The sequence below is a fragment of the Mustela erminea genome, chromosome 15 (genome assembly GCF_009829155.1).
Source record: "Mustela erminea isolate mMusErm1 chromosome 15, mMusErm1.Pri, whole genome shotgun sequence".
In the NCBI taxonomy this organism is placed as follows: Eukaryota; Metazoa; Chordata; class Mammalia; order Carnivora; family Mustelidae; genus Mustela; species Mustela erminea.
Genome location: NC_045628.1, coordinates 48152350 through 48175718, shown reverse-complemented (window position 1 = coordinate 48175718; position 23369 = coordinate 48152350). Strand labels below are relative to the sequence as shown.

The 23369-nt window shown below is 32.9% G+C and overlaps 1 protein-coding gene across 5 annotated transcripts in view; it reads left to right on the top strand.

The window, feature by feature from the left end:
- PCDH17 (protocadherin 17) overlaps positions 1-23369 on the top strand; it is a 98522-nt gene that overhangs the window by 17907 nt on the left and 57246 nt on the right. For 3 of the 5 annotated variants that reach the window (XM_032314421.1, XM_032314418.1, XM_032314420.1), the window contains 2 exons: positions 18888-18946; positions 19080-19252. In XM_032314421.1, coding sequence (XP_032170312.1) covers positions 18888-18946; positions 19080-19252 — 232 coding nt within the window. Of the gene's footprint in view, positions 1-18887; positions 18947-19079; positions 19253-23369 lie in introns of those variants that run through there. The other 2 variants (XM_032314419.1, XM_032314422.1) reach the window with 2 other exon arrangements.

The window sequence follows — 23369 nt, the reverse complement described above, 5'->3', positions numbered from 1 at the left end:
GCTCCTAGAGCATACTGTTTTTTTAAACTACTTGATAAACCCTCCTTATATATTAAGCCCATGCAGGTCAGAGAAATAGACTAATGTATCAGTTTATAACATAAGGAAAGAAAATTTATAGTTAAACTTATTCAACAAATACCTTTGAACTAACAAGTTTCTCAGTGAGCCTCAGTAAAGTTGGGCTTCATTTTAAGCACTCATCATTTGACTAGAGATGTCAAATCTCCCAGGACACATCTGTTATTTAATGATATTAGAGTTTGGGTTTTGTTTGGTGTTAAGTGTAGGATGGTGATGGAAAGGCACTAAGGGTGGGAAAGGAAAGGAGCACTGATTCAATATCCCCAGGTAATATGATATAAATAATTGGAAAATGGAGATATCATTTCAGTTGGTTAATTGTAATAAACCTATTATCTTGTTAGAGCATTAAGGTAGAATCAACATGTTGGGCAACAGATAAAAGGTGCATGAAAGCATTTAAAATTCAATCATTAGGTTTCATTGCACCCATCTGCTCCCAGGAAATATAATTGGAAATTTGATTCATTGACCTTTAGCTGCCATTTTGGACCACAGTTTCAAAATCTATGTTTTCAAGTTGGACATTTGAAGTTAATTTGATAAGAGCCATATTCAGTACATTTTTAACCCAATTACCTCTTTGAACAAAATTTGAAAAACATAAAATCAGCCCTAATGCGCTGGTGTATATTTGACAAAGAGTCAGCATAGTTATTTAATCCTGGATCTGGTTAAACCAACTGATGTTCAAATTCATTAAGGTTTCGATTAACTAGAGGGACTGCTGAACTTTTTTACTGTTATTTTATGCACGAACTCCTGCTTCTCATTAATTATTCTCTGGGTCCATATTATACTATTTTATGCTTACAACATCCAATTACTCTAGAACTATATACCATGACCCAAGGATAAAAAGCAATATTTAGTACTTCAGGTGGTTATCCTGCATTTAAAAAATTGTTGCACTTCTCTCAAGCTCTTTTGCCTATATAAATGTGATGCCACAGAACCTTCCCAAAATATTTCTTATGTCTTAACTCAGATGAGTGATACATAATAAAATTATATGCCTAACATGAGAAATACATCATGTAAATTGATCATTATTTCTTGTCAGCATTTGTGTACTGCTCTGCTCACTGAAGTTCATGTAACTTGGAAAAGAGTCATGATTAGACAGGTGTTTCTTCAGCCTATGGGATCAAATTTCTGAAATATTTATATAGTGATGAGCCAGATGTACACAGCTTAACCTTATAATCCCATTTCACAGCTTTTCCAAATACTTGGAAACTTGTTAAGTAGGGAGCTGATTATTTTGGCAGCATATCTCCATTAATAGGATTCAGATCTTCCTTGTTTACAAATCAGTGCTGCTAATATAATCTAGTATATTAAATCAACAGGGAAACTGAAAAAGTAGAATCCATCCAAGGGCTAATTGACAGGGAAGTCTTTTCTAAAGCTTGTTAATGTGTTTTTTATTGACTTTCTAATATCAGAACACACATAGCACAGGTGAATGATGTAACTGTTTGGGATACTGTGCTACTATCAGTTTGGAATGAAGTAGTTATATCTCCAACTCTTTGTGCTTTTATTGTAATCTTGATATAAGCCACATAAGACCATGCATCTGCCCTTTACAAATACTCCTTTCAATCTTTCAATATCATCTCAACTGGAAGGCTTAGTGTCATTTGACATGTGAAATTATTTTAAATGCACTCATCTTTTTTTTTTAATGAATAGAGGCAATACAGAGTAATGTAATAATGTGTCATGATTTTCATTATGCTTATTTATTGGTTCTGCAATAATAGACGGAGAGCTTATTGTTATGCTTTCAGCCTGAGCTGTTTATGTACTGTGCTACTAGGTGCACCATTTCATATTGTGATGTTCTGTCCTCTTAAGAAAAGGGGTATCGGGAACCTTAAATCAAATTAGACTAAAGGAAGAGTTTTATACCTTGCCTTTTTTTATATTAAGTATATGGCTTTTATAAACTACCTAATTCTGCTTGAATAAACCCATGCTCCTTCACAGACAGGAAAAACCTATTTTTCAAACTATATGTGACAACCTGATTCGGTTTTCAAAAGAAGGGAGGAGGAGGCAAGCTATCAGAAAAAAGAAAAATTCTTCCTTTTTTTCACTTCTTTTTTGGGAAAAACTATCTACTTTGTGTTTTATATTAATACAAAAATGTGTCTAATGTACATACAAGCAGGGCACATAATACTTTTTTCAAAAAACATAGAATTAAGTAATGTATAAAGAAGAGTTTCTCAAGGACAATTGAAAGGTAAATATATGAGATTTTTGGACACTTGGTTTTGTGCTCCATGACAGATATCCTGAAGATGAAGCTACTCCACTGAGACTGTGCTTCTGGACCTGTATAGTTGAGATTCTGGCTCTGCTAGTCTATTGCCTTTTGGATTTCAGCTCCTCTAACATTGAACTGGGAATTTGTAGTCAGCCTCTAGGGATGAATTGGCTACATTTGATTGCAAGGCCAGTTACTTCTTTCCTATTTGATTTTCACCAAGTCAATAGTTTCCCTAGAAGAGATTTTACTCTCGGGAATAACAGCCATTATTATAAAACTCTTATATGCAAAAAATCAAAATTTTTGCATTAAAATAACTTCAGATTTTTTGGTTCAGAATGTGTGTCTTTGAGTTTCTTTTTTTTTAAATTTTATTTCCCAAAATTAAATGATTATGTTTTTATTTATTTATAGTCACTATAGTCATTTATCATATTTTTAGCCATATTTTGCATTTTAATAATTTTTACTGCAAAACCTCTTCTAAAAAAAAATACCTAAAACAGCACCTGGTGCATTGTAAGAACTCATTACATATCTGTAGTCTGAAAATAGAGAAACTTACATTTATTTTTTTATTTTTAAATTTTTTATTTTTTATTAACATATAATGTATTATTAGCCCCAAGGGTACAGGTCTGTGAATTGCCAGGTTTACACACAGAAAGTTGCATTTAAAAAGTTATAATTGCTGGTCACCTGGGTGGCTCAGTTGGTTAAGCAACTGCCTTCCACTCAGGTCATGATCCCGATCTGGGATGGTGTCCCACATGCGGCTCCCAGCTCCATAAGGAGTCTGCTTCTCCCTTTGACCTTCTCCCCTCTCATGCTCTCTCTCACTGTCACTCTCTCAAATAAATAAAATCTTTAAAAAGTTATAATTGCTTATTATTAAGTACTCAGAAGTAGCTATTGCTAACCTTTTGTTGTTCAGATCCATAGTCCCTTCTCTAAATACAGATCCAAAAGACTCAGACCTGAACTGATTTAAGACTATTTTTAACCTTTACTAGTTCCACTTAGTGTTAATAATATGAACATTTTTTTATTGAAGACATATTAAAATGTTTAAATTTGAGGTATTGTACCATTCTCTGCTGGGATAGGTAATATATGACATGTACAACAAAATGTCATTCTGAAATATGAAAGAGTTTGGGATTACAAAACATGTCTTCTAAGTGCCAGGGTTTTGAATAAGGGTTCATAAACTGCTCTGTCTTCCCATGCTGTTAAGTACACACATAAACATGACACACAACTAGATTTTTCTACAGGTATATATTAAACATAATATCTTAAGCTGCTTTTTGCCAAAATTATATAAATATATCACAGGTAGACATCATCCCATGCCAATGATGTAGTTTCATACTACCTTAACGATGCTGGAATTCTGGGCCAATTAATGGGTAATTCATTTAATCAGTTACTCCCTGATTGACAGTTTGATGCTTTACACTGAGATTCAATTCCCAAGGTTCTTGGTCTAAAAAGAAAATATATCTATCTGTAGATATCTATATATCTATATCTATCTATCTATCTATCTATAGATAGATAGCTTTTCTATATATCTATATCTATATCTATATCCATATATATCTATATATATATAGCTTTTCAGTCCAGAACAGGTTGCTTAACTTTTTTTTCTGTTTTCTTATTAAGTGTAATAATATTTGCTACTCATAGAGCTGTCATAATCAAAATTCAAGATGCAATATGATTATGCATAAAAAGGATATAATCAATACTAAATGTTGAATAAATATTAACACATGGTTATTGTTGTTGTTAATAGCAAATGACATAAAGTACTGAAGCAGTTAGGGTACTGATTTGCAGGCATATTTTCCATAAAAACAATATTTCAGTTGGCCCAAATGTTAGCAATTAAGAGTACAATTTTATTCTATAATACTTATAATATTAAAAATTAATTTTACTGGGATGCTAATTTATTTTATCGTAAATTTCCACTTTGACCTCTCTAAACCAGGACTGGTCACCTTTGCTTTAAATGTTAAGTAGACATTTCAAAAAATGACCAATTTTTGGTAGACTGTCTTTTTTTTTTTTTTTTTTGGTAGACTGTCTTCTGAAGAAGTGATTTACAGATATTTTAAACTTCTTACACTACCAAAGTAAACTCTGAAGTGGAAATATGTTATTAAGTCTTACTTAAGAACTGTGCTTTTTATGCAGGGAGACCTTATGGGAAGAAAACTCACACCAGGTAGAAACTGAAGAAAAGTTTGCACAAAAGTACTGTTGTAATGAATGCCAGAAATTTAGAGACATATGATAACATCTGATTTCATTTACATTTCTTTTCATGTGAGAAAACTGAAGCACAGAAATGTTACTCACATATATACAGCTAGCTAGGAATAGAGAATTAGTGTCATCTGACTCAGAGTTTAGGATTTCTGTTCCTATACCAGTTGGGATATCATGTTTGACATACATTTCTACTGAGGTATCTATGGAGTAAGAAAACATTGTATAGCATGAATAATCGCTACTCCGAGTTACTGCAACTTACTTCCTAGAATGCAGGTCAATTTGGAAAAGAATTCTTTAGGCCTCCATATACTAAGCTTCAGAAACTGTGCTGGGACCAGTGTACGTATGACACATTGCCTCAGGGTCTTTCAAAGTGACAATCGGCAGAAGCTTCAAGAAGTTCTATAAGTTGATCCTATAGAGTGAAAATATTTCCAAATTTTGGAGACTCCAGAAGCAGCCCAGGATCATCAGATTTAATCATAGAACTGGCTTTGATTCTTTTATTTGAATCAAAGTTGACCAGTAGACCTCATTGCTTTTATCTTTGTTTAAAATGATTCAGAGCTGAACAATTATAGGAACAAAGCCATTCAAGGGGGTGTGACCTGGTATCAGTACTCAGTAGGGAGCATTGATTAACAAGCAGTATTAGAATGAAAGTAATAAATCTGTAAAATACATCAGACAGTGATAAATAGGCTAGAAAGCAAAGCATAATAAATACAAAAGGAAGGTGGATCATTACAGTACTTGCAGGTTTTTTATTTGAAATAGTGCAAAATTTTGAGTGAAAAGAAACTTCTTCCTCTTACTTACTCATATTGGGACCTCCGTCTAACCTTTCATGAATTCCACAGGCCTCAGTTTCTCCATCTGTAAAATATAAATTACAATGGTTCTAGCTGGTGAGGTTGAAAGGAAGGAATAATCTGAGGGTTTTGAAGGGACGGGGGGTGGGAGGTTGGGGTACCAGGTGGTGGGTATTATAGAGGGCACGGATCGCATGGAGCACGGGGTGTGGTGCAGAAATAATGAATACTGTTATGCTGGAAATAAAAAAAAAATATATGACAAATTAAAAAAAAAAAAAAATCACCCTGTAAAATACATAAGGAAGCACAGGAGATAAAGGACCAAGAACAGAAGTGTTCTTTTTTTCTGGGAAGGAACAGGTTACTTACTCTTATTCTAAGTACACTCTAGAGGAACTTGTAATACACTTCAGGAAACTTAATGTGTTTAAGTGCATTTTGTTTTCAGGTGTTCCCGTGATGGTACTGTTTCCATAGTTTTAAGTAGTTTGGAATTGAATATAAACATGCTACAAATCACCTAAGACTGAAAACCACTTTAAAAAAAGATATAAACAGTTTTTCAATTGGGCACCTTCAAAATGCAAACTCTGTGAGAGAAGTCTGTCCCACAGAGGATGAAAATGAATTTTGGGTTTTGTTTTTTTCCCCCTAAACTATGACCTAATAAAACAGAGTGTATATGTGAAAATGCCTCATTAGTATTTTATCTGCAGGAGTGAATAGAGTAAAAATTGTAATTAAAAGGTTAAGAACTGAGACTTAGTTTTTCTAAGCCAGGAGCCTGCAACTTTTTCTGTTAAGAGTCATATAGTAAATATTTTGGGGTTTATGGGCCATACAGTCTCTGTCACAACTACTCAACTCTGCCATTGAAGCATGAAAGTGGCCATAGACAACATATAAATGAAAGGGCATGGCTGAATTCCAATACAGCTTGATTTTCAAAAACAGATAGTGGGCCAGAGGCCAGGGTTCATCAACTATTTTTGTAAGGCATTACTAACTGTTAACATTTCTTAATTTCTTTCCATTTTTGTATCTTTAAAAAAAACTATACCATGTAAATTATAAAGAGTCTCTAACAAGATCAAGGTATTTGTCCGTTATTTCAAAATTAGATATGAAAGAATGAAAGCCTATTATCTCTGAAATGATTGTGTAGGTAAGACTGCTGCTTTTACCCAACGAGAAAAAATTCTTAGAATTGAAGTCTCCAAGCAAAGAAAGCTGGGGATACTTGAATTAGGTATTAAGTGTCAGTCTGATAAAGAGTAGAGATAGTTCATTTCATTTTGTGCTAATGTTTAATTAAAAATCTGTTAACATTAGTAAAGACACTTGGCTTTATTCTAATTTCAGGAATGAATGCCAACCTAAAATAGACTCTTCCCATTGAATCATACATTTTGAATGTGCTACTTCTTCTTATATTTCTTAGGAAAATGATAAATATTCTAGTATTCTAATACTCAAAATTTGATTAATAATTAATTTTTTCTTCAAATTTAGAAATGCCTTTTACTTTGTAATAGTCATTTCTGAGGACAGGTCTTCCAAATTCCTTGTATATTATCTCCTAAATTTTCATAATTGTATTCTCACATTACTCTTGTTTTTCAAGCCAGAAATTCAAATACAATGAATAATTTTTTTGAAAATTTATAATTGTATATGATTTTTGTAATTTTAGAAAACATAATAAATTATCTTTGAAACCCGTGCAAAAGACCGGGGGCTTCAAAATTCCTCCAAAGTATTTACTAATTACTGTAAAATATATTGGTTGGTTAGCTGGTTGCCTGCATCATTGTCCCTAAAGAGTTAAAAATTCCCTATCAAGACTTGCAAGAAGGAAAAAATGAGAAAGGTGTTGCATCACTCAATTTCACCTTGAATTCCTTTTATTTATTAAATCCTATTAGGACCTGGACTATACCTATACAGGTGATTATTTGAAAGGTAGATGCAAAATCAGACAGGAACCTGATCTTATTGATAATTTTTTCATTAGCAAAATGAGTTACCTGAATAATTGACTTTATCCTATGATTAAAAATTTAATATTTGGGGGAGCAAGCCTGGTGAACTTTGTGTATCAAAATCAATTCATTCATAATGTTTTTAATTTGAGTGTATTTTGAAAAAATAAGCTGATGAAGTGGATAACAGGCATACAGTTTGGTTCACCTTTTAAATTAGTTCTTGTTTTTTGGTATTAACATAATGATAGACTATAAGTAATACCTTGAATTTCTTTTGCACTTTAAAAGGTAAGTGTTCAGAAGTGCCTATTTTGGCAATTTATATGTCTGTCATGATGGTAAGTAATCATACAGTTAAGCCTACTGCATGCATTAGAATATTTGGTAATAAATGGCCATAATTACCTTTTTATGTTATTGGCCAAAGGAAAATAAATCTGGTTATTGGAGTTATATAAAATGTTCAGCTATTCAAATAATTTAACATGCAAGTCTAGAAAGTAGAAGTGCTGACTTTTTCAATGCGTTGTCTTATTATTAGGGGTGTTAGTAGCATTTTTCTTTCTTAGTATGTAACAGTAATTTTTAAATGCACTTAAAGGCAAGTTACATTAATTTCTCATTAACAATTCTGAAAATATTGGGATGGAGCCTTATTTTTCTCTGTTTTTAAGAGAGGCAGTGCAGCAATTGACTGGTCCTAGCAGTCACAAGCAAGGGTTATTGTTCTGCAATGAATTGGTTATATGATGGGTAACTTTATGGAAGTTAGTTAGCTGTAGTTTATCTGTTAAAGAAACCATGTAAGGGCGCCTGGGTGGCTCAGTGGGTTAAGCCACTGCCTTCGGCTCAGGTCATGATCTCAGGGTCCTGGGATCTAGTCCCGCGTCGGGCTCTCTGCTCAGTGGGGAGCCTGCTTCCCTCTCTCTCTCTGCCTGCCTCTCCGTCTACTTGTGATTTCTCTCTGTCAAATAAATAAAATCTTTAAAAAAAAAAAAAAAGAAACCATGTAGACAGTAACACTATTATGTCTTCTAGGTCAGTTGGGAAGAATGAATAATAAATATCACTAATACTCTTTTGTAGGTCCTAATATAAGACAGAATACTCCAAGCCTTGTATCACAGAAAGTGCACAATAACACAAATTACATAAATTTAGATTCAGTGCAGTATGGTTGTCCATACTAGCTAAATGAATTAGACTGAAAACTGGTTTGAATCTAAATAAATCAATTTATGAAAACTTCCTTTTATTTGTTAGCAAGTTCTTTAACCCTAATAAGATTTTAAGGAAATGTATCTTGCAGAAGACTCAGCATTCATGGGGATAGTAAGTAAAATCATGAGTCACCAATCTGTCTCCCTCCCTTTCCTCTCTTTCTCTTCATATGTCAGAGTTCTAGAAGTTCAGACTTCTAATGAATGTTCATTCATTGGCTACATAGGCCTTTGACTGTTCAGGGAATCCAGTTGTAGGTATTCCCTCCAGAGGGATAATCCTTCCATATTCTTCTTTTTTTTTTTTTTAAGATTTTATTTATTTATGACAGAGAGAGATAGCAAGAGAGGGAACATAAGCACAGGTGAGCTGGAGAGGGAGAAGCAGGCTTCCTGCGGAGCAGAGAGCCCTCTATGGGGCTAGATCCCAGGACACTGGGCTCATGAGCTAAGCCAAAGGCAGATGCTTAAAGACTGAGCCACCCAGGCACCCTTCCTTCAGTATTCTTAATAAAGATAGAAAAAAAAGCATGATAGGAGGAAAGCAGAGGAGAGTCTTCTAAGACAGCATATCTGGCTGAGTACTAGCAAAAACCAACCAAAATAAGAAGCAGAAAGGAATTAACTCCTGACTTCCCTCCCCCCTCCACATTATGACCACTACCATCACTGGAAGAAAAAGAAAAAGATTGAGTATTAGTTAGCATTGAAATGGAGAGGCTGATTGTACTGAAGAGAATGGGTTAATTGGAGATGTTGAATTTAGCAACTCAAATTTTGGATTTTTTTCTCCCTAAGACATCAACTCATGGCATAACTCTATGCCATTGCCAGTGAGAAAGCATATCTAACATTCATTCAGTGGCAACTTGGTGGCCTATGGCCTCCAGGCTTTAGCAAATATGAAAAAGAATGGACAGTATTCTTTATTTTGTGTGCTTTTGTAGATAACAAATAGCAACTCCTCTTACCTTTTGATTATTTCAATTTTCTTCTTTCTTGTCAAAGATGATTTTCTTTAAAATTCAAAATTACATAATTAAATTCTGGCACACAAGTTATTATTAAAGTTATCAGTATCCTTTACAAAAGAGTTAACATTTGCAAGAGCTTTTAATATGTAGCCACATAACTTTAAAAAAATCATCTCAGTCATCCTAATTGAGCTGTAGACTTAAAATGTTCTCTTTACAGGATGTGGCTCTTCTTGTCCTCTCATTTTTAATTTAAAGTAATGCTACTTTTTGCTAAATGTGGTAAGAATTTCTCATGTTTTTATTATGCCTTTGGTTGCAAAACACAAATGTCGATCATACTATACTTATATAAAATATATTATTTTGAAAATCATTGATAAATACAGTTATTGCTATACCTCATGCTCTTTGAAAATTCCAAAGCCATAGGTGCTGTCAGATAACTTTATAAGTGGTGGCTTAAAATGCTGTTGCCTACTTCAGCAATGTAGAAAGAACCACACCATATATTCTGTTGAAGGCAAAGCTATCAGAAGCAATGTCGGTATGAAAAGGCTTAAAGTGAATTATTCACCTCTTAACTCTCAGTTGTTTTTAGTGTGCTGCAAAGAGAATGCTCCCTATCAATGTGAAAAGCAGTGCCTTTGAAATAAGGGAAAAGTTCAACTTGTTTGACTTTGTTTTCAACCCAATGGCATCAATATATGCAGTGAACTTTATGTGCCCAATTCAAAAGAATTTTGAAAATTCCACTCCCCTGTACTTCTGAAACAGGATAACACAGATCATCTTAGTATAACTGAAGCTATAATGATCTGATTTAACAGCATACTACGTATCTAAACCCAAATTTGTTTGTGAGAAGTAAATTCTCTCTTAATGAGGACTTCAAAGAGTTAAGGACATACTTTCGTTTTTCTTTAACAATTCCTATTCTAAATCAACATTTCTAGAATTAAAACTTTCTTCATTTTTGTATTGCAATCTTTGGGAGATCCTTCTGGTATTTGACATACCTGTCTCTGCTTTCTAGTATATTACAGATTTAAAAATATAATGTTGACACAAATATGTAAAACTTGTACAAACACAAAGTATAAATATAACATTATATATATTTATACTTCGTGTTTGTGGGTTTTTTTTAAAGATTTTATTTATTTATTTGAGAGAGAGAGAGAGATCACAAGTAGGCAGAGAGGTAGGCAGAGAGAGGGAAGCAGGCTCCCTGTGAGCAGAGAGCTTCATGTGGGGCTTGATCCCAGGACCCTAAGAACATGACCTGAGCCGAATGCAGAGGCTTAAGCCACTGAGCCACCCAGGTGCCCCGTGTGTCTGTTAAATATATATATACATGCACTCTGTCAGTAGAGTATACAACTCTTGATTTCAGAGTCACAAGTTCAAGTTGTACATTGGGCATGGGGCCTACTTGAAAGAAGAAAAAATAAAAACTGTTCCTTTGCAATAAATGGAGTAATGCAAACTTCATTTGAAGTATTTATGTTATGGCTGGGAATTGTGTGTGTGTGTATACACACACACACACACACACACACACACAATTATTGAGGTAAATGCTTTTAGAACCCAGTACAAAATGCTGCATCTTTTCTTCAAGTGTCTAATCTGCTGTCAGTCCTATTTAATGTATTTTTCATTTCAAATATTGTAGTTTTCACTTTTAGAATTTCCATTTGGGTTTTTTTGTATCATCTATTTCTCTCCTTCAGGCCTAAGATGAAGATGATACAAAGGGAGGTACTGAGGACTCAACATTTAAGGAGACACTTATTCTCAGGTTCATGCTTTCATGTTCTTGACCATATTTTTAATATTCGAACAGATTTTTAAGATTCTTTTTGGTTAATTTCATCATATTTTTCGTGCCTGGATCTGTTTTTTTGATGTTCCCCTAGCCATGGATTATATTTTCCTAGTTTATTGCATACCTTATCATTCCTGATCAGATGTCAGATGTTGTGAACTTTACATTGTTGAAAGCTGGATTTTAAAAATATTGCCTAGGGTCCAAGCTAAATGTACATTTGTGGAGTGAATTCACCCACTGAGTCTCTGTCTCAAAGGTCTCGTCTTTGATAAACGGGCACAGAAAGGTGAGAGGATATCAAGGAAACCAGTGTTTCCACATCAAGGATTCTGGAAATGCCAGAGCTGTTTGGTTTGTCAAGAATTTTCTCCATAGGGAATTTCCTGACTGCCCCATAACTCTGTAATGGGAAATATAAGAGAATACTGGAAATTAGCACCAAGGTATTTTGTATGTATTTATCACAGTGATTGCCCTAATCACAGATTGAATTCTAGAATTTACTGAAATAGCATCTAGGACGGCGAAAACTAACCATACGATCCATTTTCCTAATGCTTGAATTTTTTTCCTCTCTTCCTTTTGTGGGAATACTTTGGGAAATAGCATTCTGGTATTTTTTTCTTAGAAATTAATTAGAAATGAGACTCAGAGTGATGAGGTCTTTATTTTTCTCATCCCACAGTTTTCTCATTTTTTAGAAATCCAAATATTGTTTAAAATTGCTCAGACTTAACACCCACTTATCATTATTTCATGATTATTACAGTGCTGCATGTAGGATTTTTTCTAATGCAAAAGTTATAACAAGAATTGTATTTGATAACTGAGAAATTTTCATATATTGTCTCATATAAAATATAAAACCACATATTTTAAATAGTATATCCTAATTTTGCCACCAAAGTTGCAAAACCACTTTGCAGATATTTTGCATATACTTTGGTACATCTTAGACACCAACCATTTCCTATTAAAATGTCTTTAGAGTTTTTACAAAGGTACTCTGTTCACTTCCAAATGCAGAATCAATTTACAAGGCATTTTCTGAATTTAGAAACTCACGGTTTCTGAGGATGGATCCCAGTTCTTCACAATGTAGCCATGTTTCTTTCCTGCATTGAAATTTAAAACAACAACAACAACAAACTGTTCCTTTGTTGGGATGCTTGGCTGGCTCTGTCTGTAGAGCATGCAACTCTTGATATCAGGGTCACAAGTTCAAGTTGCACATTGGGCATGGGGCCTACTTAAAAGAAGGAAAAAAAAAAGCTGTTCCTTTGCAATAAATGCAGTCTGCAAACTTCATTTGAAGTATTTATGTATGGCTGGGAAAATGGGAACTGCACACAAAAAAAAATCTTCGAAATAAATGAAAATTTAGCTAAATAATTCATATTAAGGTGGATGTCTTAGAGAACTTTTGCTTGGGTTTGCTAGTGTGGCTAAATAGATCTTTATATCTTGAATCCATTTGTAGTCTGTCCAAATTTCTACATAGATTTTAAAGTTGGCTTTACATCATTTTAAAAGACAAAGTTCAGAAACAGTGTTTATTGAAGATACTTAATAAAAGAACTTGTAGTTTTATAATCTTCTTTGAGATGGAAGAATCTTCAGTATATATGACACTCAGATATCACTTTAGTGTAATTTGCCATTACTTTTTATTAGAATATAGTAATGAAACTTTTTTTGAGTGTAGAGTTCTGTGTATTTTTAATCATGTACATATAAAAGCTTCATGAAACCACTACCATAATCAGGATATTAAACAGTTCTATCACCCCAGAAAACTTCTTATGCTATATCTATAGTCAACTTTAAACCTTGGCATCCCCTGATCTTTTCTTTGTCATCATTTTTGCTATTTTCTTTTTTGAAAAGTTTTATAAATAGAATCATCCTGTATGTGATTTTTCGAGGCTGGCTTCTTTCACTCACCAAAATGCTTTTGAGATTCATCCATTTTATTACATAAGTGGTTTGTTTTTTTATTGCTAAATAGTTTTCCATTACGTGCATGTACCATAGTCTGTTTATCTGTTCATCTATTGAAAGATATCTGGGCTGACTCCCGTTTTCACAAAGAGAGCTCCTGTAAATATTTATGTACAAATCTTTCATGTGAGTCTAGTTTACATTTCTTTAAAGTAAATACCAAATTGCTGTGTCAGTTTGGTTCTTTTTTTTTTTTTCTATGGATTATGCTTTTTTGGTATCATGTCTAAGAACTCTGCCAAATGTCAGGTCACAAAGATTTTCTGCTAAGTTTTCTTCTACAGTTTTATAGTTTTACATTTACATTTAGACATATGATCCATTTTGACACACACACACACACACACATACACACACACAGATATGTTTATATATAAATGTGAGGTGTAGGTTAAGGTTCATTTCTACTGAATTATCTATTGAATTGCCTTTGCAACTTTGTCAAAAATCAATTGGCCTTATTTCTGTGGGCTACTTATGGGCAGTCTCTTCTTTTCTATTGATCTCTGTGTCTTTTCTGTCTACAATACTATACTGTCTTGATTAGTGTGGCTTCTTAGTAAGTCTCAAATAGTGTGATTCCTTCAACTTTATTCTCCTTCAAAATTATTTTGCCTTTTATAGTCACTTTGCTTCTTGTTATAAATTTTAGAAGCTCATCTATATTTATATGAAATCATACTAAATATGAATATTATTATGTTAGGTGTATAGATTGTTTGAGGACCGTTAACATCTTTACCATGTTGAGTTTCCACTCCATTGACACAATATATCTCTTCATCTATTTAGGTCTTCTTTGATTCATTTCATAATTTTTGCCGTGTTCAGGGTATAGATTCTGTACTTATCATTTGAAAATATTTATTTGCTAAGCGTTTGAATCTTAGGGAACTATGCTAAATGTATTGTTTTTGAAATTTTGATTTTCTATAGTTCGTTGCTAGTATATAGAAATATTGATTTTTGTGTGATGACCTTGAATATGGCAACCTTAGCTTATTTATTGTTTCTAAGAAATTTTGTTTGTGATTCGTTTTGATTGCTTTTTATTTCCTGCCTAAACAATATTATTTGTGAATACAATAACTGAAAATTTTCCCCTTCCTTTTTAATTTACCCTTCATTTCTTTTTCTTGCCATATTGAACTTACTGGGTCTTTTCATACAATGGTGAATAAAAGTGGTGAAAGCAAGGGTGAAAACTTTTAGTGTTTGGTGTTAGTTATATATATATACATATATATATATATTTTTTTTTCCCCCCTTTGGTAGATGCTCTTTATACAGTTGGGGAAGTTTCCTTCTCAGATTTTGATGAGAATTTTTATCAATAAGTGTTGACTTTTGTCAAATGCTTTATGTATTTTTAAAATTTCTATTTTTACTATTTTAATGATACAAAAATCTATTTTATCTCCTTTTACTATTCATTTTCAACTCAACTTCCTTAGACACTTGTAAGTGGTCATATCAAATTAATCTACTTCCACAAATAAAGAACTTACCCAATTTCAGCCAATATGGTTCAGTTTCAGTAAGTGCTTCCTTTTGGTCTTCCTCATGGATGTTTATATTTTTTAGATCATGATTTGTTTTCTAGAGTTATAATAGGATGAGAAAATTGTAGGATATATAAATATATATTCTGATATACTTTAGGAATAGTTTATTATTGATTACTGCTGACAAAAAATTCTGATTTTGAATATCACTTATAAATTGACTATAATCTGCTGAGTACTTTTGGAGATATACATGGAGGCAAATAATCAAAGAAACCCTTCATATCATGCAGACCCACTTTGTATGTCTCTTTAAGTGATTACTTGCTTATTTCTTCATGTTTTCGGTACAAAGGAAAGTAAGGAACATCTAAGTTTTCCTGTTCAGCAAACAAAATAACAATAAAACAAAAAGTCAAACTAGGAAGGTGGACTCAGTTTGATAAGATACTTTAGATCTGTTTTGTTATGAGTGAATAGTCACTAAAAAATCCCATAGCCTTTGTCTTTTATCTTGACTAAAATAGATTAAAAAGATCATCTCATAAGTTTTTAACGTGTTTGTTTTGGAACTTTCTGTAATGACCTACCAACTCCAGGTACTTTGAAAAAAAAAATAAACAAATTATATGTTTTCAAAGTAAAAGTTACTGCATTCAAATTGAGTTTGAAGGGAAAACATTAGTTTGTACTATTAGTTTGTATGGAAGAGGATAGTTTTCAAGAATTACAAATATTCACATTTAATTACTCTGCTGAAACCTAAAATGCCACAAGTGTCTGACCTCAAATTTTACTTTCTTCTTAGACTTAAAAGTTAAGATTTAGGGCCGCCTGAGTAGCTCAGTGGGTTGGGGCCTCTGCCTTCGGCTCAGGTCATGATCCCAGGGTTCTGGGATCAAGCCCCACTTTGGGCTCTCTGCTCAGCAGAGAGGTGCTTCTCCCTTTCTCTCTCTCTCTGCTCTCTACCTACTTGCGATCTCTGTCTGTCAAATAAATAAATAAAATCTTAAAAAAAAAGTTAAGATTTAGATATGTGCAAGCTAGAAATAAATTTTTGAGTACATTATTGGAAAATATCTTAAAACCCTTCTATTTCTAAATTAAATGATGCTGTGGTACATATGGCTTTTGTTTTGGGTCTATTTTCATTTTTCTATGCAAATACATTTATTTTATATTCAGATTAGTTTAAATGAGTTTTCTGACACCCTTGGAGCCTGGATAATGAAAATGTTATTTTCTATATTAAAACCAGTGTGGTTTTTATAGTGAGTTAGTTATATGTTTATTAAAGGCCAAATGGCTATTTCATTATGATAATTATAAACACACAGAACCTCTCACATTTCTACCTACTTTACTGGATAAATTCAGGCATTATTAGTAAACTTCTGCTATTCTGCTACTGATTAAGGTACAAATTTTTAAAAGTTGTACTTTGTGAAATTCTACAATAATAAACCAACCTTTTTTTTTTTAATTCCTTTTTACCTCTCTTCACCCTCATTCCTCCACAGTATATATACCTTTTTCTCTCTTTCTCCTTTCTATTTTTCTTTTGCCTTTCTCCCTGCTTTATTTTTCTCATCTTTCTTTTCGTCTAAAATCCCTTTTTTAATGACTTCCTCTTGTGTTTCTATTTTCATCAAAATAACATTTGATGGCAATACTCTTGCTCAGTATTCATCAAGCACCCGGATTCATTCATGCAAACACACATACACACGTGCACATGCACACACACACATAATTCAAAAACAGCTCTTCATTCAGTGGGGAAATGTATTGTATTTCTCAGTTTAAGTCCTGTATTTCATCAGAGCTGTTTAGAACTTTAGCAATAGGCAAACACTTTCAGATACTGTCCCTATTCGAACAGAGGAAGGGAAGTTTCCCAGTCTGTCTTCGTATGTCTAACTGAATAGGGATCCATAGCCTGTGATGCTCCACCTAATTAAAGCCATTAAAGTCACAAGGTTACTTACAATAGCACTTATAAAAACTAGAGTTTCCACTTTCACTTTACATTTTACTCTCTCCTTAATACCCAGGATTCTTTTTCAGAAGTATTCTAAGATATTCATGGCTTAGTCTTCAACTGACAACAATAATCGGTTACATGCATGTTTTTGACCAATTTAGCAGATCTTATTAAGTTAAAATGTGGAGTTTTTAAGTAATTGTAGTTTTAAAAATTGGAAAAATTCTTTTGCAAACATTTTGCCCCAGTATTTTTTTGCCACTATTATTTAATTTAGTTTAATTCAATTTAATTTATTTTTTTTTAAAGTACGCTCCACGTCCAGCGTGGAGCCCAACATGTGGCTTCAACTCATGACCCTGAGATCAAGACCTGAGCTGATATCAAGTGGCACTTAACTGACTGAGCCACCCAGGTGTTCCCCCAAGCCCCCGCCGCCACTACTGTATTTACTAGAATATCGTTATCCTTAAGAATTGGTAGTTTGCCATTATGAAAAGAAAACTGAAGGTGCTTCACAGAATCTAAAAATTAGTAAAACACGTTAATGAAACATGTCTACATGTTTCTACATGTAGTTGCTACAAACTACTAGTTAAGGTGGATTAGAAGTGAGACATGTATTGACCTTATTTACCTTCATCTTCTCACTTCGATAAAGGTCAGTTGAACAACAGAAAAAGATTATAGATTAAGAAATTTATGAGGATACTTCCTGTCCCCAAACTTTTAACAGTGAAACTTAGATAGTACTTTAAGCTATTACTCTTAACATATCTTTTTTTTTTCTCCTTCCAGTAATATTTCAAGAAAGCCGCAAAATCAAATTATTACATGGGAAGAAAAAAGGGTCCTGTTAGTTTAAATGAGCTTTATTTATAAGGAAAATACATATTGTACTAATTAAGCCTTAACTTGGGCCCTCTTCTTCATGAATTGCATGCTCCCGTGTCACTGATACTTGCATGGTAGATGATGTTGTATGAATCTGTGGCTGCTTCAGAGCACAATGGTGTGATATGAAGTGATGCAGAAAACAGGAGAACCTTTGTCGCTGAGTCAGCTGCAAGAAGAAGTGATGTGTATGAATGTACAGTATAGGGAGATCTATGAAAGATCTAGTATCTTTCTCCCAAAAGACTCTGTTCCGTGATACAAGGAGAATTCAGTTCTTTTTGGCAGACCTCCACATCAGTTTGGAAGCAGTAAAACAACCACAAAAACAAGCCTGGTTTCTCAATGTCTTTACTCTCAATATTTTAAGTAACATTTTATTTCTTGTTTTCATTTTACTTTGTTTTTAATAACCAGAAGTAATACCCGTTTCCACTGCCTGCTTTGAGTTCAATGCCATAGTAAGAATGTAGATGAGAATGAATTATAGAGATGAGTTCAGCCATATGTGCCGTGCTTGTAATTGTTATTGGCAAAATTTGAAGTAAATGCCCTGTATCTCTTAATTGAGGAGTGGATGACTTTAAGTGATATTACATCAAGGAGGGCATAGAATCCCAGCAGATGATGTAATTATGTTTAAAAATGAGTATTATTAAATAATTCACACTTTTAATATGGAGAAATTAGGTCATTTTTCCACTCCTCCCACAAATGTTCGATCTTAATATCTAAGTAATGAAACAACACAGACTGTGTTATCCATCCTCGTGGTAACAGAGAATGCCAGTTATGACAGGCTCATTGTTTACTTTAACAGGTAATTTGTGGACCGGAATCATTTAATTGTTCTGAGTACATAATTACATGTCAGCAATTTCCAATTTAATTAAAATGTACAAATCTGAAGATTAAGGGAATTTTTGAATTATTAATCATTTTTCCACTAGGAAATCTTGTTGCTCTGCAGGAGATTTGTCCAGTGTACAACTATACGTATTTTTTTCCTTCTCTTTCGCAGACAGACAATTTTCCCGCAGAGCCCAATTACATGGGCAGCAGGCAGCAGTTTGTTCAAAGGTAAGGCCTATTAAATAACTTTCTCGGCTTCCCCATTTGCATTCGTGTCAAAATTGCTTTGCAAGAGACTACATTTCAGATTCAGACTCCTAGAGACAACACTTTCTCTTCTTTTTCTTTATATGTATTTCAGTAGCTCCACGTTTAAGGACCCAGAAAGAGCCAGCCTGAGAGACAGTGGGCACGGGGACAGTGATCAGGCTGACAGTGACCAAGACACTAACAAAGGCTCCTGCTGTGACATGTCTGTTAGGGAGGCACTCAAGATGAAAACTACTTCAACTAAAAGCCAACCACTTGAACAAGGTGAGTGAAGCCTTCCAATGCTTACAAAGTGTAAAGCTTAAGCAATCATTATAAACCTATTAGTACTGGAGTTGCAGTTTATCACGCTGGAATGGACCATTGATAATAAATCAAAAGAAACAGCAAATCCAGATCTTGTCCCAGACAGAAAGCAGCTATTCAATTCCTCAGTAATAACAGAAAAAGGAAGACCATGGATATTAGTCTGTAATCTTCTTAAAATGAGAACTTGACCAAAGTCACTAGATTGTTCTTATCTTTATGGACATTTCCTAACCTTTTCCATTTTGTGTTTATCAACAAGGAAAGTAGGGCATATTTAATTAGGTATGCACATCTTAATATACTAGTTTACAAGATTAAATTTAGTAAATTCACCACATTTAGGTAAAGTGAAAACCTGATTGGAATTTTATAGCTCTTAGCAAGGTTTGTTTATTTTTAGCTTGAATTTTAGCCTCAAAGTCGTTACTCAAGAGTCAAATTACAGCGGAGCCAAAGTTTGGGCTCCTTTTTTGGATTTACATCTAAATCTGCAGGGATGTCAAATAAACACGTACTTGTTGGCCCTGATAGCGATATAATAAAGAAATACTTCTTAATAAATACATATATTTTTTTCTAAAAGTCTATCTTCATTTTTTTTTGTTTTATTAGTTTTGATGTTTTTATTGTTTCAAACACAAAGAAATATTTGCTAATGATTCACCCAAAGAAAAGTGAGTAGCTCTTTTGTGTAAGACTTAGACCCTGTGATTGTGAATAGGTTTTTGTGTCTTATCATTATAAAAAAGGAAAAGAACAACTGGATAAATCAATTTCAGAATTACAAATGCATTTATATTTGTTATACTAGTTCTCAAAATACTAATAGTATTTAAATATTCTAATGTTTATTATTTCAGTTTTTTAATGAGAAACTACTTCTCTTAAGATACTTATTGGTTGACAATTCAGAGAAAATACATTTTGCCTGTAGTGCATGCAGTCTGTCATATCATACATACTTCAACACATGTCATGTCTATTAATTTCTCAGATCATATGAAATTTTAATACACACATTCACACATATATAAATTCAATGCAGACATAAATGCATATGTTCAGTTTAATATATATTTAAATTTCTGTACTACAATTATGCTGTTTTTTAAAAGTTGGCCTCCCAAAAGGCCTTCTTTTGATAAGTTTTAACTGCCAAATATACCATAGCAACTTTTTGTCTAATAATGCAACATTATGTTTTAAATTTTCAACGAAAGGTATTTGAATGCTTATGGAATATTTATAATTCCTACAAATTTGAATATTTACTTGAAGTGACTTAAGTGATCATGATGGGTTTTGATTATGTCATATTTAATATGGTAATTTTTTAGACAAAGTTTAAATAATGGGTTGTTGGATCTTAATATGTGAATACAGAACCTAACATAGATTCATCTATGTATATAATAAAGTGACTGACGGATAATGCACTGGCTACTTTTTGTAAAGCCGCATAGAGTAAGTAAAGAGTTTTGCCTTTATTATATTTTCGTGAGAAACTCTGTTAACCAAAAAAAGTTTATATGCTGTTCACATTAACCCTTTAAATTTTTTTAACCACGTGAGTGATGTATTTGATGTGAAGGGGTAAGGATCCTTATAGAAAAAGGAAGGGGTCTTATTCATGTCTGAAGATGTACTTTATACTGAAAGTCTGTTTTTTTCAATTTCAGTATCAGAAAATAATACCTTAAGAAGGTGGCTGTTGTTCTTAGAAGAAAGTACATTTGGCATATATTTTAGTTAATGTTACACATGAAACAATTGCTAGTGTAAGAGTGAGAATGCTAATGCAAATGTCTCCTCTAAAATGAGTAGTTTCCACACATCCTTATTAATAAATATGGGAAAGATATTAGGAATCTGAAAGCCACACTTAGATAATCTGTAATAATGAATTACAGGAGAGGTATTAACTTCTACTTTAAAACATGATTTTGGAGGATTAACTAAAGTAGTATTTCATTGATTTGTTGACTGTTTATTAATTCATTTATTTAATAAATATCTATAAATCCTTGTAATACATAAGGAGAGTTAGAATCTTTAGGAACATCAAAAATAAATTGGACTTGGAGTGTGCCTTCAAGAAACTGTATGATGAGAGATCTCTCTTTCCTTCTCCTCTTTCTCTCTCTGTCTCTTGTCTCTCTCCCTCGCCCCCTCTCTCATCCGTCTTCTCTCTCGTTTACCTCTGTCTGTCAGCTTATCTATCTCGATGTCCATCATCTATATCAACTTTTTTCTTTTCCTTCCTTCCTTTTTTCCTTCCTCCCTTTCTTCCTCCTCTTTTTTCCTCTTTTCTTTCTTTCTTATCTATGTTTATATCAATATCCATTTACCTGTCTAGATTGGAGGAGGACATTAGCATTTACTGAGTTTTTACTATCTACTATAAACATTGCTAGCTGCATTTCAATGTTAGCTTATTTAACCTCCAAACTCTCAAATACTTACCATTTTTATCTTGCATTTAAGAAAACTGAGCTTATGGGAAATTTATTAATTTGCTCAGCAGGTTGGACTATTATCCTCACTCGAGATATAGCCAAACCTTGTGTCTTTTCTACACAACTTTGTCTCCAAATGGTAAAATTTGTTCAAAGAGACAATCTGATCCACTTCTATGACTAGAAACCAAATAAATATTGAAGAGTAAGTTAAAACCCAAGTTCATGTATGCAAACCTTAGGGGAGAACATCAAAATAGCTCATATGCATTGAATGAATTATTCAGCACTTAAAACTTATTATCCTATTTATTTTTAATTGCATTTATAAATAGGTAAGTAATGTTACTCTCACATTTAGTAGATATTAAGAAATTTTCTCAATATTCTATACTTGTAAGTAGTGAAATCAGCATTAGAAATAAAATGGCATGCCTTCAGAGCCCCCCCTCCACTTACCCAGGGGTGTATACTATTCACAAAATGAACAGTTTACTCAGAAATAATTTTAAAATGTTTGAAGAAACAATCAGACATTGTCTTGGTCAATATACGCTGTTAATTTATTTGAAAAGCATCATGAGAAACAATGCCAAACTAATTCAATGCACACTTATAAAAAATAATTTTCTTTACAGATGAAGGATGATGACAGCCGTCTTTAAGCAATTATCTCATGTCAGATTTCAAATATTAAACCCATTTTTAATACCTTTAAAATCTCCTAAGAAACAAAAGTAAATTTCCTCTTAGCAGAAAGAAACCAAAAACTAAACAAAAAGAAACCTGCTTATGAGTCTTTTTCTCTTCTAAAAATTTGTAGTTGTGCCTTGACACATTTCAATTTAAAAAAATCAGTAGCATATTATAGTTTACATTTTTATATTAATTTAGTTGGCATCTTTCTTTGTTTAAATTTTTTTCTATTAAGAAAGATAATGTTCTATTTCTAAATCAAAATATTTCTTTAACTTAGAAATTAGAATCAATTGCAAGAATAATCTTCACATTTTCAATGGAAATTTCTGTGCTAATAATGGTTTTCCTTTGCAAAAGACTTAGGCCTTTGAGATTTTATATTATTAGTTTAAATATTATTTTTTTCTTCTCTTTTGCACAGATTTTTCCATTAGTTCTGTTCCTGATTACTGCGTTTTTCGGTTCTATCAGCTTAATCATCCCAAATATGCAACATTAGTATATGTTACTCATTATTTTAGCAAAAATATTTGAAAGGGTTCAGTAGTTAATTGAAAGAGTGATATAGGGCACTACAGCTGGGGATAGATTTAAGGATTTTATATTAATAAATCCTCTAATAGAAAGAGGTTATTTTAGTTTCTCTTAGTGGAATTTAAAAGATTCTTAAAGAATGTTTTTAGTTTCTTTCTATGTGATTGTTTTTTTGTGCCCTTCTTCTCTATTTGTCAATTAGATTTTCTTCATGCTCCCTTTGTCAAATATTATAGGTAGGTAGGTAGGTAGGTAAAACAACCCACTCTGACTTCTTTAAAGAAGTGCCTGTATCTCTGAATTTCTGTCCACTACAGAAATCTGGTAAAGTATTTTGCTTGTTAGCAATAACTTTTTCTTCTTTAAAAAGATTTAGTAAGCCT